Source organism: Dermacentor albipictus, unplaced genomic scaffold (assembly GCF_038994185.2).
Source record: "Dermacentor albipictus isolate Rhodes 1998 colony unplaced genomic scaffold, USDA_Dalb.pri_finalv2 scaffold_34, whole genome shotgun sequence".
Taxonomy (NCBI): Eukaryota; Metazoa; Arthropoda; class Arachnida; order Ixodida; family Ixodidae; genus Dermacentor; species Dermacentor albipictus.
Window position 1 is genome coordinate 865,967 of NW_027225588.1, and position 19,940 is coordinate 885,906.

At 46.2% G+C, this 19,940-nt stretch overlaps 1 protein-coding gene across 2 annotated transcripts in view; it reads left to right on the forward strand.

Annotated features, from left to right (window-relative positions):
* The window catches only part of LOC135921216 (phosphatidylinositol-3,5-bisphosphate 3-phosphatase MTMR14-like), an 86,934-nt gene that overhangs the window by 23,099 nt on the left and 43,895 nt on the right, over positions 1-19,940 (forward strand). For both annotated transcript variants that reach the window (XR_010570493.1, XM_065455530.1), the window contains exons 3-8: positions 2,423-2,523; positions 3,313-3,421; positions 4,135-4,207; positions 8,835-8,882; positions 10,651-10,719; positions 17,933-18,032. Coding sequence is in view for 1 of the 2 variants with exons in the window: in XM_065455530.1 (XP_065311602.1) it covers positions 2,423-2,523; positions 3,313-3,421; positions 4,135-4,207; positions 8,835-8,882; positions 10,651-10,719; positions 17,933-18,032 (500 nt within the window). In the remaining variant the exon portion in view is untranslated. The remainder of the gene's footprint in view (positions 1-2,422; positions 2,524-3,312; positions 3,422-4,134; positions 4,208-8,834; positions 8,883-10,650; positions 10,720-17,932; positions 18,033-19,940) is intronic.

Sequence of the window (19,940 nt, forward strand, 5' to 3'; positions counted from 1 at the left end):
ATCATAATAAGGATGAAATGGTTTTAGCTCCCATTGTTGACGACCTTCAACAGACCTTGGGTCAAAAGCCAGAGCCGTTATCCGGACAAGTTGCGAGAACAAAACGAGATCATCCGGGCAACCAGTCAAAACTTAAGAAAATGTAGTCTCTAGCCCCCAACCCGTTGTGTAAGAACGCATTACACACGCTAGTTACTGCCCGAATAAGTTACAAAAATATTGCTTTCGAGGTCTTCCTAATGTTTAACAATATCAGTCAAGCTGTAACGTCTAGTAGGCTGAAGTTGTATTTGTCCTTTCCAATAGCGACGTTCAAAAGGCAGATACAGGGCACGATATACTTCATTGTCACCTTATGGCGCTGAGCGCTCTTTCGACCGCCAGCAGTCCGTGAATTCCGCGGTGCGGGTTTTACATCGCCTCGAGAGATGGTGCCAAGCTGCGTGTAGCCACCTTCAGGCGCTTCTACTGACCGCGGTGGGTTATCGGTCAAAGTACAAACTCCATGCAAGCGATCTTGTGCGCGACAGTGACAAGCGACGCGATGGAGATGGCTGTCACGTTCGCTCGTCGCCTACTAGTCGTACCCCATGTGTGCGATGACTTCGAGTGACGTCTCCCCACTGTTGTCGGTATGAGGGCAGCTATATAGGCGCCGAAACTAGCGTAATGCGTGCTTTATTAACTTAAGTTGATGTGTTTTACTGTAAAATGCACCATAAAATATTTCTGAATGTCTTCCAGTTGGTTTTTGTCCTTGTACTATACAAATTCAATTGTTTGCTCGTTCCGCGCCACAATCGGTAGCAATTGAGTGATGTACATCCAGTTCCGGCTTCGCGCTATTGCCTAGTCGCTCATAGCACTTCCGGGTGACGAGCGACGAATTCTAGAATTACAGAACCGAGCGATCGCGCCACAAGACCGAGCGATCTGTTCAAGTGACGGCCCGATCTGTCGCTCGAAGCCATCGCTCGACGCTGTCCAGCACATAATCGCGCTCATGGGGTTTAGTCTTCAAGGTGTCGCGCTGCTAAGCACGATGTTGCGGGATCAAATACGGCCGCATTTCGATGGAGGCCAAACGCAAAAATGTGCGTGTCCCGTGCATCGGGGGCACGTTGAAGATTCCCTGGTGGTCAAAATGAATCCGGAGTCACCCACTACGCCGTGCCTCACAGTCAGATTGTGATTTTGGCATGTAAAACCCCAGAATTCAATGCATTCTTCGTCTGGCTGGGCAGTGCGCTATCTCCCTGGCGTCTTTCGTTGCCTGTCATGCGGCCTTAGCCGGTTTTCTTCAAGCGCACAGTATGGCATGGTGCGGTGTGATGTAGCGGGGCGTGCCGTTGCGAACATCCACTACACCCATTTTAAGATTGTGGCTAGTATCATATCCAACCAATCTGCTTTGCTCGTTGCCATTTCATGTTTGCATCTACTCTCGATTCCGGGAAAGCCAGCGTTTTTTTATCACCTTTAACTAGAAGACCTATCGGATGCCGCCGAAAAGAAAGATAAGAAAATACAGCATCAATTATATTACTGAACGCACCGAACTATTAATTTTTTTTTCTTATACTCGAAGTGATTGCAATTGTTTAATTGAAGCAGATGAGACACTGAGGCATTATCATCGTTCTTATATATGTTCTTGTTGATGGTTTTGCTGCGCATGGTTTTTATTTTGCATTGTACTGGCCACCCTACTGCGACCTTATTGAGACAGGAGTGTGCAATGCTGTATGAATAAAACTGCCACCCAAAATGCAGCAGGTTGCATGCGGCTACAACGAAAACAATAACTTGAGAGGCATAGTGCTTGCAATCACCCGCCCGCTGTCGCTTAGTGATGATGCTCAGTTGTCAAGCACGAGGTAACGGGTTGGAATGCCGGCTACGGGTACCTAATTTCGATAGTAGTGTAGCGACAAAACACTTGTGTAGTTAAAGGGGTCAACAGTGATCAGACTCATCACGGCGTCTCTCACAACCCATGCGTTGCTTTCACACATTAAGTCCCGTCATTTAAATTTTACTTTCTACCTTACCAGCCACCTGCCACGGTAGGTTAGTGACTATGGTGGTGCGCTGCTGAGCTCAGCCATGAGCGCGACAGCTACCACGGCGCCCCAATTTCGATGGCGACGAAATGCAAAAACGCTCGGATTTAGGTGCACGTTTAAGAACCTAAGATGGTTATATCATATACCCCCCTATGATGGCATGCCTTCAAATCAATCATGCTTTAGGAACGTAAAAACTGAGAATTTAACTAAATTTCCACTCCTCTCAATTTCCAATAATCACGCGACGGCTTCTTGAGTTGACTTATTTGTAAGCTACTGCTGGTATTGTGTGATAACGTGACAACTTTTTTGAGCAAGCGTAATTCTGTTGTAAATCCATTTCTGCTGCACAGGTGATAGACAACGATCGTGGGAAGCTGAGCGCCACTTATCCCAACAAGATAGTGTCCTTGGCGCTTCCGGCTGATAACGGCGACAGTAATGATCGCGACAGGCAAGTTACACACCTCTAAGTCTTCCATTTGTGTTTGACCCTCCGGGGGGTCCGAGAGCCCATGGTTTCTGGCTCCGAGCAGCGGGGTCAGCGGCGCTGAATCCCGACCTGGGCTGATTCGTGTATCAATGGTCGTGGACTGCAAAAGCACTAGTGTGTGATTTAGGTAAGGCTAGATCAATCCTGATCACCCCGTATGGCGGCTCTCGAGGCACACATTACTGTTTCGCGTCGTAAAACTGAGTTATTCTTTTTTCTTTATCTTTTACGCCTGTAAGCGAGAGCAGCACGTCTGCTATTTTTATTATTAATGGTTTGTGCACGAGAGATTGACACCACGGGTGATACAGGCTGCTTATTTTGCGTTATTCAAGTAGTTCAGCAATGATATGTCGGGAACTCAACGCGGAAACTCCTTGCGTTCGATTGTGAGCGGCCATTATGAAGTACTCCTTATGGTGCCTGTGCTATCCTTTGTTTAAAACGGAAATCTCGATCAGTGAAGCAGGTGTAATTCCTAGGAAAGTAAACTACTTTGTAAGGTGTCTGTTGATGCAAGGGCAAGGTCGCCAATCTAAATAAAGGACGTGGTGAATGAATTGCCGCGTGTCACCTACTGTGTCCTATATGTCAATTTATCTTGAAAGTGGGTGTTGATTTCAGACTAACATGTAGTTCACTAACAAAATCACATGTATGCTATAATATTGCGCGTTGCTGCCCTTTTTCATGCACCCCACTGTTCCTGGCTTCACCCACAATTCTTGGCTCGTGTCTCGCTCTTTCCAGCAATGACCATCAACGACGCACTCACGAACTTCGGATGCTCATGCAGAAGTCGCGAGTGGCCAGGGCACGCACACGTTTTGTTGTTCCGGTCATATTATACGACGGAAAGGTATGACGTGCTCGCGTGTGTACGACGGCTGGGCCGTGGAGCACGCTCTGTGTACGATCCTCTAATGAATATTTTTCATGTAAAACGGTTGACTATCACCCCTTGAAAGCTGTAATTGCTATTCACTCTGTCCAGAATTGAATACTCTAGAGTAGCACTTGTGAGTGTCAGATCCTGCGTCTTATTTCTTGAAAGGTGTATTAGCCACGCTTTTGTTACTATTCGCACAAAAGGTATTCCTTGGATGACGCTTGGCTACAGCTTGGTATTACGGAAATCATGGGTGAATATTTATCGAATTATCGACTGTACCGCTGAGAAACTTGTATGTTAATATGAACGATGGGTGAGGATTAGAGATTCAATTAATTTGTTTGCGTTTTGTTTTTAATTGCTGCGGTATCGATATTTCAGCGCCTGTACGCAATAACGTTATCATCGAATCATTTTTACCCGATGCGTTCCGACGTAAGACGCGCTTTTTGGCTGTTAGAGCTACGAACAATTAGAGCTAGTCAAGCAACCTCCTCGGTCGACGCTTCAGGTAAGAGGCCGCAGCTCCTAGAACAATTTAACACTTCGAAACTGCACATTACCTTGCACGTAAACGCTTATCTCTTTCGGCATACAAAGGTGTATACTTGAGCTACTAATACTGTATGATTCATTGGTTAGATATTATGTCGGATTGCGCATTTTACTTTTCACCACAGCATATATGCAGGTCTGCAACGCTTTCTGGGGGAATAGAGATCTACACACGAGCTCTGGCGGAATATCTCTGCGGTAGGTACTCAGTTTTTCAGCACCCTCCTCTGTTGCCAGTTTCGTGCACATTTCAACTAATACTGTCATTTCTGTCTTACATTTTGATGTCGGAGCAGAGTGTTTTTGCGATAAGTGATCAAGCTTCAAAATGCCTATATGTTGTGTCAGTGTTACTTTGACAAAACATTCCTATCTTCTTCGAAAAAAAAAGGTAGTAACTGGTGCATTACTAAATATACCACTCGTTATTACCACCTGGCTAGCTGTTTACTACCTTCAATAATCTAGTTATACGAAGTGGAACATTTACAAAGGAGCTACTATATGTGATAGACGAGTTAGTAAAATGTACTACCTCGCCTGACCCGGGCTGTATTATGCTCTGTAGTGCTGGTCTGAATGCGATGCTTAGATAGACTAACATGATCTATTATGTTTGATTAAAATTGGACACTTTGCAAATTCCAAAGTGTGTTCGGCGAAAGGCTTTGCCCATTCGACTGACTATGCCATGTATTTTTGTGTGTGTGTGTGTGTGTGTGTGTGTGTGTGTGTGTGTATGTGTGGCACTCCCAGTGGAATGGGCATAGGCTTTTGTCGAACACACCTCGGAATTTACAAAGTGTCGTTCAATTATTTTTGACAGATTGATAAAGTGTGGTTTGAAGTAAACGATGGAGTGTTTATTCATGAATTCTTTGTGTCTTTGCTTTAATGCCCCATGAATTCCTTATGCTTGGCTGGGTCGACGTCTACAATAGCTGCCTTGTGATCACTGAAATATACTGATGTGTACTCGAGATCTTTGGTGGTTGGATATGTCTGGAATACGAGCTTAAGACAGCTGCCATGCTGCGTGGTGGCTGTTGTCGTCGGTGTGACCAACTGAAACTTTAGTGAACTTTGTAGACCACTGACAAATGCATGTCTGTCCCTATAGCGTGTTGGTTGAAATCCCCGACAACATTCCAGGGCACCGACGGACAGACGGTCGGACGCCGCGAGTATGAGTGATTAAAGGCTTTCGCCCTAATCGCTTCCGTTCCGCTTCCCTGGCCTTGGTGCCCGGTGACATGTTAGCCCGGCGCATGCGCATTCACTCATTCTTCTTCTGGCGTTTGGTATCGGGGGAATCCACATTCTTGGGCGCTTCTCCGAAGCGCTTGCCGTGGGATCATCACCGGGCCGCTTGGCAGCCATCCGACTAACTCGACTGCTGCACCGAGACGTCTGATGAAGGAGCGTTGCTGCATCCGCCGCTGTGCCATCACGTGATTGCTGAGAGAGTGTAAGGGGGAGAGGCCACAGCCGTAGCGGCGCAACTGTTGCTATGCGCCGCGGTGCCATCACGTGATTGCTGAGAGAGTGGGAGTAGGAGAGGCCACAGCTGTCACCGTTCCAGGGCACGGACGGACGGACGGTCGGACGCCGCGAGTATGAGCCCTTAAAGGCTTTCGCCTTAATAGTTATGTGCTGCGCCACCAGGTCATTCCTAGAAACGTGCCACCCATAGTATCCCGATCGTTGTATTGTGCGATGCGCTGTTCCCCTTGGTAGTTTGTTCTTTTCTGTACAGTGCACCCCGCCGGGGCGTCTCCGTCAGCAGGCGTTTCGTGTGTTGCGACACCACGTACCCGAGCACACGAGGACTGGACCTCCCGTGTGTAGCCGTGCGCGGCTTAGCTGTGTCCGGGGAAAGGGGATCCTGGGGGTTGAGCCGATGGTGGGTGTTCGTACCATTCAGGCCCCTCGGTGGAGGTAACACACCTCTTCGGCCTCTTCTTCTCGCAGACGGCACCTCCAGACTGACCCACCTGGAGGAAATCGGCAGTCGCCTTTTCCTGTCCCCTTCAATCTTTCTTTCCTATTTTCTTTCTTGTACTCTCCTTCGCCTCTTCATTTCCGTCACTTCCTATTTCTCCTAGGCGTCTTGCGTTAACCTTGTGTGTGCCCTCCCTAGGGTATAATATATTAGGGTATAGTGGCAATGTACGGTTGGCGCCTGCAACCTTACGCGTTAAGCGCTGCAGCGTCCCCTAGCTGGGCTCCGTGGTTGGCGGTCGCCATTGCTGTCGAAATGAAACCGAACTACTATGGGAACACCAGCATACTTGATCGTCACCCTCAATAGAGAAGGTGCGCCGAGGAACTAAACACCTAAACATTTCAATCGACCAAGAGAGACGTATTCGAAATTCCATGTCGTACAGAATGAGAACCAAAAAACAAGCCAGAATAATTTCTCCATTCATAGTAGCAAAATCTTTGACGGAAGCTTATTGTCAAGTTATAAAGTGGTAAAAATGGCTAGCGGAGACCTTTTTCTTCAGATCCCTCAGAAATACCAGTAGAAGAAGCTCGGCGGTCTTGTGACGTTTGGAAACATACCAAATTCTGTCGCACCACACCGATCAATGAATAGCTCACACCGAGTCGTATCAGAAGCAGACCTCTTGGAGTTGTCAGAAGCTGAACTCCTGCAAGGGTGGAAAGATCAATATGTCACTAATGTTAAACGTATCATTATTAGACGGGACAACAAAGAAATTTCCACCAGACATCTTATCCTAACATTGGCGTCTAGCGTTCTGCCGGAAACCATTGAAACAGGATGCATTAGGTTAACTGTCCGATCCTATATCCCAAACCCTAGACGATGCGCTAAATGCCAAAGATTCGGCCATCGATCGTAGAGCTGTCGTGGTCAAATAATCTGTGCAAAGTGTAGAGTCCAGGGCCACCCTTCCGACAACTGTAGTGGCACACCTCACTGTGTGAACTGCAGTGGGGACCACCCAGCCTACTTACGTTCCTGTCCGACCTCGAAAAATAAAGACAATCACATTAAAAGTCAAAGAAAATATTGCTTTTAAGGAAGCGCATAAGAGGTGCTCACCCTTCCACACCACACCTTATGCTGATGCGGCACGTCAGGGAGCAGTGTCGCAGTGGTCACCGAGAAGTGCCCAACACGCATGAAGCGAGCTGTCGCTCGTGGCTCCTGCCCCCGGGTGGAAGTAGCTAAGCCTAACCCAGCCAACCAGCAAACAGGCCAGGCTACCCTAGGGTTGCCGGCACCACAAAAGTTCTGGGCGGCAACTTGCGCTACGCGTAACGATCCCGCAGGACCGCCAGCAGCCCTCAAGATGCGCGCAGTCAACGCTACCTCACCCTCCCTGGCCCCTGCTGGCGGTGGCAACAGCCGGCACAGTTCAGACCTAAAGGCAGCCCCACCGACCTCCGGGCTTGTCGACTCGGGGGTCTCGTCCTCCGAGGCGACTCTCTCGCGGAACTTCTCGCTCACAAGAGCGCGTCTCCGGCGCCTCACAAGAGGCAATGGACACTACACCTATCCTGACGGCGCACGAAGTGCCTAAGAGCGGCGAGGCTGCCTTCACCATTCCGGAAAATACAAACCGCGTATTACAGGGCCTTGAAATAGTTCTGTAATTTAAGACACCACTTCCGTTTTTGTACACAAGGCCAATTTACATTCAGTGTGGATACACAAATCATACAATAGAATGTCAGAGATCTTCTCAGAAACATCGATGATGTTTAAGAATTTATCCGTGTACAAAATCCAAAAGTTCTGTGTGTAAAGGAAACGCGCTTCAAATCGAAGCACGCCAACTTTATCTGACAGTGTGTTACGTTCCCTAAAGATCACTATGATGCTTTCGCAACATCAGGCAGTATTGCCATTGTAATTCATAAAAGTATAGCGTGTCAACGTTTTCAGCTACAAATGCCCCTTGAAGGAGTGGTGGTTGTTGGAGTGGTGGTTGAAGGAGTGGTGGTGGCTCGCTTTACATACCCCCACATGTATGGCACGTGTAGCCATCCTATTATTTATATCACCTTTTCATAACGAAAGTTTTATGCCCTTCTTATTATGAGTCATTGTAATTATTTTGATTCTTATATATTGTACGTAGTCTACAGCGACCAGTTTTTAGGCCTCCTTACTGCCACATAAGATCTCCACTTGCAACTCAATTTCATCATTCCATTACTTACACCATTCATTATTCTACGTCATGGCGCAATTTGGCATTAGCAGGCCCTTGCGCCATTAAAAGCCATACATCATCTGCACAGTGCAGTTTATTGCACGCAACCTGGTGTTCCTCTCGTGACTCTTACGTGCCGTTAATTGATGGAGTTACAAATTATCACTAAACGGTGTGGCAATGAGGTTGTCGCTTTTCATTTCTTTTGTATACTCATTTAGAATACAATTTTCATTTTCGAACAGAAGTGACCTAACGTGTGGCAATGGAAGCGCCTCTTATAAAGAAAAATGTCCACTAACCTGATTGGGTAGCAAATTCCACCATATCTGTGCCATTACTACCTGTGGTTTGTAAACTAACTGCCTGTGCTGGTCGTCTGCACCACTTATTTGGGTAGTAAATACAACTACTGCACGGTTACTGTCTTTACTAGAATCTTAGTTAATTCGGAGAGAAGCTGTTGCTAGCTTTTCGTTAGTAATTGACGCGACCTCTTTTTCTAAGGGTTTAGAATAAATCTCTGCATGTTAGCCTACTTGTTTCACTTCACGGTAGTACGTGGTACCTGAGGCAGCGAGAGCTGTTAGTTACATACATCAACTGGATATATTTTTTCTATTATGATGCAGGTCCTTCACGCTGCTCATTTTCACAATTTCGGGCTTCCTTGGGACTAGGTAAGAGAACGTCTGTGGCCAAGCAACTGTCCGTCCAAGGCACTTTGTGTGTATTCGCGGGCATTTTTCACACTCGCAAAGACACTTTTATGTAGCACGCATTGAGCAACGGAAAGCTGTATCGGGAGTTTTTCATGTTGGTGCCCCGCAACATTAGGTGCCTCGCGCGCGAGAGAAGACGGCGCGCTTCCTCTTAGCATTCGCCCCTTTCGCGTGGGCGAGATTGAGCCGCGATCGTCGGCTCCCCCCCCCCCCCTCGCGCGCTTTCATTCGCACATAGAGCGCAGGGCACGCGGCCGCGGTGTTATCGCCTTTGTGTTTAACACAGACCCTCACAGCGAGGCCGACGGCAGAAGTGCGCTTTGAGTGTCCATATAATTGCTATCGCAATAAAAGGCAACCACGCTGTGCAGTGATGCTAACGTACTACATAGCTGCATAGTACTTCGATCCCATTTCCTTCAGACGTAAGGTAGATATGTTGTTTTACGCAGCTCTAGGACCATCTTTTTTTAATGTCCGGTGCATTGAATCTATACACAAGTGCTTTTACGGCTGAATCATATGCGATCATTCCTGCCGTGAAACAAACAAATCTCACTAGGGCTATTGTGTTCACGGACTCATTAAGTGTAGTCCAAGCCGTAATGAGTCTACGAAAACATAAAAACACTGTATTTAACGAACTATAGGCACTACTGTATTCAGCTTGTATGGGCAAACAAGCTATCATCCTATGCTGGGCTCCTGGCCCCAGTGGCATAAAAGGCAATGAAGCTGCTGACGAGAACACTACCCCAGTAGTTTTTAGCGGCACCGACATAAATACATCCATTACAACCTCGGACTATAAACCATACGTGCGGCATGATTTGAAGCACTGGCAGAAACAGTGGGATACTCGGGAATCCAATAAATTACACCTGATCAAACTCATGTTAGGCTACTGGTTATCGGAGAGAACAGCATGATACAAGGAAGTGCTCCTCTGTCGATTAAGAATAGTTCATACCTTCGGCACCCACTCTTACGAACAGACTGGAAGTAATGATCTGTCATGTCGAAAGTGTGGTGAAAGACTTACACTTCTCAATGTCCTCATCCAGTGCAGGGAAAGAGAAAGGGAGCGGAAAAAGTACTTTAATTCTGAGTATTTTCAGTATGTTCCACTCCATCCAGCATTCTTTCACAGTAACGAACCACTTTTTGAACATGAAAACGGTTTAATTTTTAGGTGAAGTTAACCTCTTGGAAATCATTTGGCCAGGTCATGTGTAGCACAGTCTCGCCTTCGAGGCTGTAGCCGCTGTGACAAATTTTTACAGTACGTGCCTCAGCCCTTGACATTAAGAGTTCTACGCAGGCAGTAGTGATTGTTTACATTTTATTGAAGCACTTCAACGTAGCCAAACGTTTATGCTCATAGCTGACATCATGAGTCATTGACATTAGTTTCATGCTTATATATTCTATGCATTTCACAGAGACACTTCTTTAGGCCTTCTTACAGCCACATTGCAACTGCCATTTGCAACTCATTTGATCATTTCATACAGAAAACAGTCTATTTATTACCATATGTCATGGTGCTCTTTGGTCATAGCTGGCCGTTGCGCCATTAGACAGCACGCATCACTCAATATATGTTGTTTCGCAGGCTTCGTAAGTCTTCTTAAAATGCATCTTGCTAGGACAATAAAACGGTTGGTGCACTGGACCGGTCACTTGAAGCCGGACATTTACCATTCGTAACATCGTACTGTTTCAGTTCAACGCCCGACGGACAGTAGCAGTGCAGCTACTGATGAGCTAATCCCCGAATCTCCAGAGTCCATAGGCAAGTATACTCGCTGGTGCTGTTCTATACTTCTAGACACGCATGCATGCAGATTGCATCGTCTGCCTTCGGCTGCACTTTTAGTCCCCAGGTATACATCATGAAATATTTCGTGTGTCAGTGTCACCTAATTTTAAATCTTGGCTGCTTTAACCTCCGCTTGAAAAGCCGGATCATTACAAAAGAAGATATCCGTAAACGTGGTACGTTTGAAAAATGTCTCTAGGGACTCACGGCTTTTGTTCGTGACAAGTTGGTCCACTCGTTTATATTTGTGCAAATTCCTACAGCACGCTTTTCGGCATTACCATAGGGAGGAAGTAAAATAAACAGATTAAAAATACATCCAACGTGAAACACTGCTGGTGCTTGACACAACAGTAGCACTATACTGCAAATAAGCAAAACACGAAAATCCCTTCAACAATTCTCGGCGTTCCAAATGGATTGTGTTAACAATAAAGAAAGACGAAGGAAGCGCAATACCAATTTATTGCGGTAAACTGCTTCTTTCATGTGCACTACGGGGAATGAATGCGTACTTGAATAAGTTAATGCGCCTGTTATACTCGCGTAGTTCAGAGCGTGGTCTACGCGTGAGAACACGCAGGTGGGATTTTTGCCATCCTTGTCCTTGTCAATATGAGTTTGTTGTTTAGTATATTCTAAAACAATTACAGCCTTAAGAATTTAAGCCTTACAGAGAGCAAGGGCCAGCTTTGCGATATGACTGTATCTGATGAGCTTCTTCGAAAATCACAGCTGCAGGTCTTAAAACGAGCTGCCTGCCTTTGAAACAACTCCAGCATATCAACATACCTGACCGCAGAAGGATCTCGCGTGCTGCAGGGTTGGGTGCACATTCGTCATGTGCAGTAGATAGCAATGTTTTGCGCAGCGCGTGAATGGCTTTAAGAAAAATAGAGGAGAAAGCGCTTGTTACTTACTATTACCAATTCACCGACGCTTCTACCTTTGTACGCGTCACATACAGTGTTTTCATTTAGTTCTGAAGGTGCTCGTCTGCAGGTAAGCCGAAGGAAGTTCAGGAATCGGCTTGCCCTTGCTGTTATGCAGTCAACGTGGACTTTGCAGGACAAATTACTTGTTAGAAGAACGTATGAGTTTTTGTACTGGGTCACATTAGATAAGGAAGTGCATGCCTAAAGTAATCCTTAACAAACGACCGCTTTCCATTCGTGAACCTGGCTACATTGCATTTGGAAATGACTCGTGTTCCATCTACAGCACCATGTTATTACACAGCTGGTGTATTCCTGCAGACAGTTGTATCCATGTCATTTTTAACTTCACGATATATGCAGCAGTCATTCGCGTTTCATCTGATGTTACTGGCCAGGCACAAGCGTCTGCGTCAGCAGGCGTTTGGTGCATTGCGACACCGCTTACTCAACCACGTGGGGGTTGCACCCTCCCGTGCCTAGCAGTGTGCAGCTTAGCCATGTCAGGGGAAAAGGTGATCCTGGGGCTTGAGCGGATGCCGGGTGTTTGAAGCCTTGTGACCACTGGGCGGAGGCAACACACCTCTTTGTCCTCCGCTTCACGTAGACGGCTGACTCAGCCCGAGGAAATCGGTCGGTCGCCTTTTCCTATCTTTTCTCCTGCCATTCACTTTCCTGCCTTCTTTCTACAATCTCTGCTGTATACTCCTATTTCCCCCATTGTCTTCGTATTCCCGGTCGGCCTGGGTTAACCTGGTGTGCTGTAACCATCCTTGGTTATACATATATGGTTACAGCGACAATATACAGTTGGCATGGTCGGGCAGGCTTCACCTCATACTTTGCTCTGTCCCCTCGTTGGGCTCGGTGCTGGGTGACTGGCATCGTCGCCACATGGGAACTTCCATGCCTTCCGTAATTGATCGACCCTCAAAAAGGGATGCACAGATGTTGCGTCCCGGTTTTTGAAGAACAGTTTTTCACGAAGTTTCATGTTGTCTATAGTGACAGTTGAAAAAACAGGATAGAATGATTTGATCATTCACAGTACTGAAGTGTCCCAGACCATTACAGTTAGCTACAAAGCCACCAAGATGGCCAGTGAGGATCTGCTACTCGGTCTGAGACAAAGCGCAGTACGAATCAACGTGGTGGTATTTGTGGATATAGATTTCCAGCACCGTTACTGCACACTGAGCCATGATTACTGTCAGAGGCTTAATTTGCATACTCTAGGTCATGTGCAGTCTGGAAGCAAGGAAAGGAGGTTATAATTATTAAGGTCAAAGAAAACTTCGGTTGCAGTGCTTCCCTGAAAAATATTTCCCAATCATTCGCACAAAACGTATCTTTTGCCGAAGTGGTGCATCAGGGGACAGCCGCACAACGCCACTTGACGGCTGCCCGCGTCATGCGCAGCGACCGCGCGGCACCACCACGCGCGCCCACGGTAGGATAAGCCAAGGCTGCCCTACCTTCCCTAAACTCTGCAACACCAGATGCATCTGCTACCGCTTGTAGCGGCAAGTGCAGCTCAGAGGCTAAGGCGAGCCCATCGACCTCTGGGCAGGTGGGCTCCAAAGGCTAGTCTCTCGACGTAATGCTTTCAAGGCGAACGCGCACCTCGCAAGAGGGGGCGTGCAGAGCCCCGTATAGCCGATGGACGTGACTCTCACTGAAACGGAACTTGCAGGAACTTGCAGAAACTTGCAGAAAGAAGATTCAATTAAACATTCAGTCGTACATATACACGTAAACAACCAAAGCGACAGACAGCGTAAACTGGGGCAACAATATTCCTGTTGTAAATTGTGCATCGTTCCTTGCCCTAATCTCTACGGAGACCATTTTTCTGTTTGCAAAATTCATTTTAGAAGATGCATTTGGCATGGAGTTCTGCCTTACTGCGTCAACACTGAGAACTCTGATCCACTGACAACAATGCGTGGGATAGTAGGAATTAGCCATTTCATGTACTTGCCCTTTGTGTTGAAGCGTGACCACACACGTAGTGCTGAATTACAGAAATTGCAGATAGTCACTTTCGCAAAGAAACCTTAAAGAATACCTTAAAACATCGAATTGAATTCTAACATTTCCAAAATTCACTTTATTGATATGATGAAGCTATTCGGCCCTTTATTTGTTATGGCAGCATAGATGGCTTCAAATACAAGTTTTGGGTCCGTAAATGTAACACTTGAAAACGTTCAGAATGACGCTACGAAAGCGTGCAACTCGGCTGCTTATCAGTGCTCAGTACGGCATATCGGAGTTATGTTGCTGCACTAATTTCACCTTTCCTGTTTTGTCTAATGCTGATACCCTCCGCGGTGGCTTAGCGGCTCTGGTGTGGCGCTCCTAAGCATGAGGTCACACGTGTGACTCCTCGCCGTGGCCGCCACATGTAGATGACTATAAGATGCAAAAACGCTCGCGTACTCACATCCCCAGATGAACAAAATGAATTTGGTGTCCCTTACTGTGTGCCGTATAATTAGATTACGCTTTTTGGTGCGTAACACCTCAGAATTTTTTACGACTTGTACTGAATGTCTACTGTTATAGCGTAGACAACAGTTGTATGTATCTGTCAGCTCCATAGGTAACTGTCAACTTTATCTGCCACCATTACGAAATTAGGTTTTTGCAATGCAAAGACCTTTCCTATAGGCATACCTATCGGAAAGCGAGCGGTGGCGTAGAAGTAGAACACCCGCCTCGCTTGCAAGAGGTCCGTGGTTCAAATCCCGGTGCCGCGCAATTTTTCACCGGTATAAAAAAAATCCGCGTGTTGATAAAATTACATAAACAGGCCTGGATTGTGGCCTGATCCCGGTGACCAGAACCGGTAACACACTCCCTTACCAGAGCGGGATTGGCCACCCTGGTGCAGTACTTGGCCACAACCTCCTATATGAACACAACAATCAAACACCGGCCCTCAGTCCCCAGCAGCTGCGAAGCAACTGACCACGGCGGTGGTCAGACCTGCGACGCAGCAGAGGGTGCTAAGAATCCCTGGCTCCGGGCAGGCCGCCACTGGAATATTTACATGGCAACGTTTAACGCTAGAACGTTATTTAGTGAGGCGAGTCTAGCAGTGCTATTGGAGGAAGTAGAGGGCAGTAAATGGGATATAATAGGGCTCGGTGAAGTTAGGAGGCCAAAAGAAGCATACACAGTGCTAAAAGCGGGCACGTCCTGTGCTACCGTCAGAGACGTCAACTAGGAGTCGGACTCCTGACCAATAAGAATATAGCTGGTAACACACAGGAATTCTATAGCATTAACGTGAGGGTGGCAGGTCATGTGAAACTTAATGAGAGGTACAAAATGAAGGTTGTACACGTCTACGCCACTACATCCAGCCATGATCACCAGGAAGTCGAAAGCTTCTACGAAGAGATGGAATCGGCGATGGGTAGAGTGAAAACAAAATACAGTATACTGATGGGTGACTTCAATGCCAAGGTAGGCAAGAAACAGGCTGGAGACAAGGCAGTAGGGGAATATGGCACAGGCACTAGGAATAGCAGGGGAGAGTTATTAGTAAAGTTTACGGAACAGAATGATATGCGGATAATGAATGCCTTCTTCCGCAAGCGGGATAGCCGAAAGTGGACGTGGAGGGGCCCGAGCGGAGAGACTAGAAATGACAGACTTCATACACTGCCCTAACCCTGGCATCATACAAGATGTGGACGTGCTCAGCAAGGTGCGCTGCAGTGACCATAGGATGGTAAGAACTCGAATTAGCCTAAACCTGAGGAGGGAACGGAAGAAACTGGTACATAAGAAATCGATCAATGAGTTAGCGGTAAGAGGGAAACTAGATGAACTTCAGATCAAGCTACAGAACAGGTATTCGGCTTTAACTCAGGAAGAAGATCTTAGTGTTGAAGGAGTGAACGACAATCTTGTGGCCATCATTAAGGATTGTGCAATACAAGTCGGTGGTAACTCTGTTAGACAGGATACCAGTAAGCTATCGCAGGAGACGAATGATCTGATCAAGAAACGCCAATGTATGAAAGCCTCTAACCCTACAGCTAGAATATAACTGGCGGAACTTTCGAAGTTAATCAACAAGCGTAAGACAGCTGACATAAGGAAGTATAATATGGATAGAATTGAACATGCTCTCAGGAACGGAGGAAGCCTAAAAGCAGTGAAGAAAAAACTAGGAATAGGCAAGAATCAGATGTATGCGTTAAGAGACAAAGGCGGCAGTATCATTACTAATATGGATGAGATCGTTCAATTGGCTGAGGAGTTCTATAGAGATTTATACAGCACCAGTGGCACCCACGACGATAATGAAAGACAGAATAGTCTAGAGGAATTTGAAATCCCAGAAGTAACGCCGGAAGAAGTAAAGAAAGCCTTGGGAGCTATGCAAAGGAGGAAGGTAGCTCGTGAGGATGAGGTAACAACAGATTTGTTGAAGGATGGTGGGCAGATTGTTCTAGAGAAACCCAGTATACGCAATGCCTCATGACATTGAGCGTACCGGAATCATGGAAAAACGCTAACATAATCCTAATCCATAAGAAAGGGGAAGCCTATGACTTGAAAAATTATAGACTGATCAGCTTACTGTCAGTTGCCTACAAACTATTTACTAAGGTAATCGCAAACAGAATCAGGAACACCTTAGACTTCTGTCAAGCAAAGGACCAGGCAGGATTCCATAAAGGCTACTCAACAATAGACCATACTCACACTATCGATAAGGTGATAGAGAAATGTGCGGAATATAACCAACCCTTATACATAGCTTTCATTTATTACGAGAAAGCGTTTGATTAAGTCGAAACCTCAGCAGTCATGGAGGCATTGCGGAATCAGGGTATAGACGAGCCGTATGTAAAATTACTGAACGATATCTATAGTGGCTCCACAGCTACCGTAGTCCTCCATAAAGAAAGCAACAAAATCCGAATAGAGAAAGGCGTCAGGCAGGGAGATACGATGTCTCCAATGCTATTTAGAGCGTGTTTACAGGAGGTATTCAGAGACCTGGATTGGGAAGAATTGGGCATAAGAGTTAACAGAGAATACCTTAGTAACTTGCGATTCGCTGATGATATTGCCTTGCTTAGTAACTCAGGGGACCAACTACAATGCATGCTCACTGACCTGGAGAGGCAAAGCCGAAAGGTTGGTATAAAAATTAATCTGCAGAAAACTAAAGTAGTGTTTAACAGTCTCGGAAGACAACAGCAGTTTACGTTAGGTAGTGAGGCATTGGAAGTGGTAAGGGAATACATCTGCTTAGGACAGGTAGTGACTGCAGATCCGGATCATGAGAGTGAAATAATCAGAAGAATAAGAATGGGCTGGGGTGCGTTAGGCAGGCATTCTCAGTTCATGTGTCTCAGATCAGCTGTGTCTTACCAGTACTCATGTACGGGGCAGAAACCCAGAGGCTTACGAAAACTGTTCTACTTAAATGAATTGACGCAACGAGCTATGGAGGGAAGAATGATAGGTGTAACGTTAAGGGATAAGAAAAGAGCAGATTGGGTGGGGGAACAAACGCGAGTTACTGATATCTTAGTTGAAATCAAGAAAAAGAAACGGGCATGGGCTGTACAATTAATGAGGAGGGAAGATAACCAATGGTCATTTAGGGTTAGGGACGGGATTCCAAGGGAAGGCAAGCGTAGCAGAGGGCGGCAGAAAGTTAGGTGGGCGTATGAGATTAAGAAGTTTGCAGGGAGAACATGGCCAGAATTAGCACATTACTGGGGTAGCTGGAGAAGTATGGGAGGGGCCTTTGCCCTGCAGTGGGCGTAATCAAGCTGATGCTGATGATGATGATGCTGCTGCTGCTGTTGCTGATGATGATGATGATGATGATGATAGGCATACCTGTTTACCCCTGTGCTGCGAAAACTGAATTCGTATGAAACTAACAGTTTCCCGGATCTCATGAACGCATCTCTTCATTTCTTTAACACTTTCTGTCATAGTAACAAAGATCTATCAGAACGCCGTGTACGTGTCACATGACTTCACAAGCACCAATTTCCGCAATTTTAACTACAGTAGCATCCGCTGTTACCTGGAGCCTAACCCGTCCGTAACGTTACCGCCTGTAATTTTGCTTGCCTTCGGCAGTCGCGTTGTGTTTAGCTGAATTATACGGAACCATCTACAGAGTTTCGTAAATAGGACGGTGCAAATACGCAATGTTTGCTGGAATGCCATGCGCCGATTCTTCCAAAGCTACACTGTCTGCGCAGACGAGCCCGACAGCCCTGGTCTTCTGTCGACCCCCGGGGCCCGAGAGGAATACGAAGACCTTTCTCAAGGAGCAGAAAGCACGTCGAATTTGCCTCAAGAGTAAGGAAGTACTTGCCCTTTCAAATCATTTCCTGACACTCTACCAATAGATTTCAGTCGACTAATCACGCGCGTACAGCTTTCCTTATCAATTTTCCCTAAACTTTAACCGGTAAGTTTCTTAACCTTCTTAGTGACCGCGAAAGACAACTGAACTTTATCGGTTCAAAAGCAGACGGTGAAGTTCCGCGCACCATGGATGAGAAAGGCCATTTTTTTGCGAGACGTCACATTTCAGCACTCAAAGGAGCGCTTGATGCAAAGCGTGTGATGTCTACAGTTTCATTTGCAATTTGGAGTATGTCATGGATCATGTCAGCAGTTCGTCTCGGAGGTCAGGCAATTTCGCCATCGAATAGTTGACGAAGGAGACGAGATACTTATTTTATTTATTTATTTATTACATAACCCACAGCGCCAGTGTGGCATTGCAGGGGGGGGGGGGGGGTCAAATAGTGTATACAACAAACAGTACAAGTCAGTTCATAATAAATGCAAACTAATTTACGGCACAACATATACATCCTGAGAAACACAACTTCAGTCATTAACGGAATATGTTATAATAATGAAGAAAAAGAAAGATACATCACTAGACAGCATTGATCCGGAGAGCACAACTTCATTCATCAAAAGAACATGTTATAACAAGGAAGGAAAAAATGCATCATTAGACAGAATTGACACAGAGAGAGACCTGCGGTAACCTGTTCCAGTTCGAAATCATCCTGGGGAAAAAAGACATTCTTAGCATTCCGGTTTTGCATTTTAATTCTCTTACCTTATTCACATGATCTAGACGTAAAGATACATAATCGGGCTTAAATATGTACTTATCACGTTCAATACCAGTTCTAGAATGAAATATGTTATGAAAGAACTTTAACCTGAGTGATTTTCTTCGTTCCTCTAACAGTTCCCAGCCAAGATTCTCTTTCGCACGTGATGCGCTGAAATGCTTAGAGTAATTACGGAACACAAGATGAGCCGCCAACTTTTGCACTCTTTCTTACTTTTGTATATCGACCTTTACCTAAGGCTCCCTACAGTGCAGGCATAATCGAGGACAGATCTAATATGCGTAATATACAGGATCGAGTTGCTTAGTTTCCGAAGGAAAATGTTTTGCATTTCGTCGCTAGAAACCAAGTGCCCTACACGCCTCGGCTGAAACGTATTCAATACGACGGTGCCATGACAGATTAGTAGCAATTGGCAGTGACTATCAACCATTTCCATGGTTGCTAGTCGCTGCGGCGTCCATGAAAAGATCATACAGGCGCAGCTGACCGATCTGCCCATGCATCATAAAAGCATCAATTGCATTGCTATTCCTCTTTCGAGAACGGACACAGCGAAAAAACTTGGCACTCTTGCGCGGAACTTATCATTTCATCACTGGCATTCATACAACTGCTCAAGCGCGCATGTTCATACCCTGAACGCTAATTTGAAGCTTCGTATTCCGTCCGACCTTCCCTGATGTGACTTCACTTTTCTGGCCCATCTATGGCTTGCAGTAGAGTTTTCAAATGCGTATTCCATCATGATTGGAATGGTCAATAGCCCACTCTGTGACTACTGCGGGTGCCACGATGCCATCACGTACAAGCTTTGCGAGTGCCTTCGTTAAAACCAGCAGAGAGCCACGCTAGATCAGATGGACACGTGCCCACTCATGGAAAGTAAAATTTCTTTACACTGACCTATACGGACAAGTGAGAGCCGCTATAAAGGCGCTGCTGCGTTATGTAAGAGACAGCGAACTGTGTGGCCAATTGCCACTGCACTGTGTGACGTTGAACCGTAATAGTGAGACGTTCAGGTTCTGTGTGACTACATGGCGTTTTTGGAGACTGACGGCACCCACAGAGACAGTTCTACTGCTTCTTCTTTATCACTTGTATT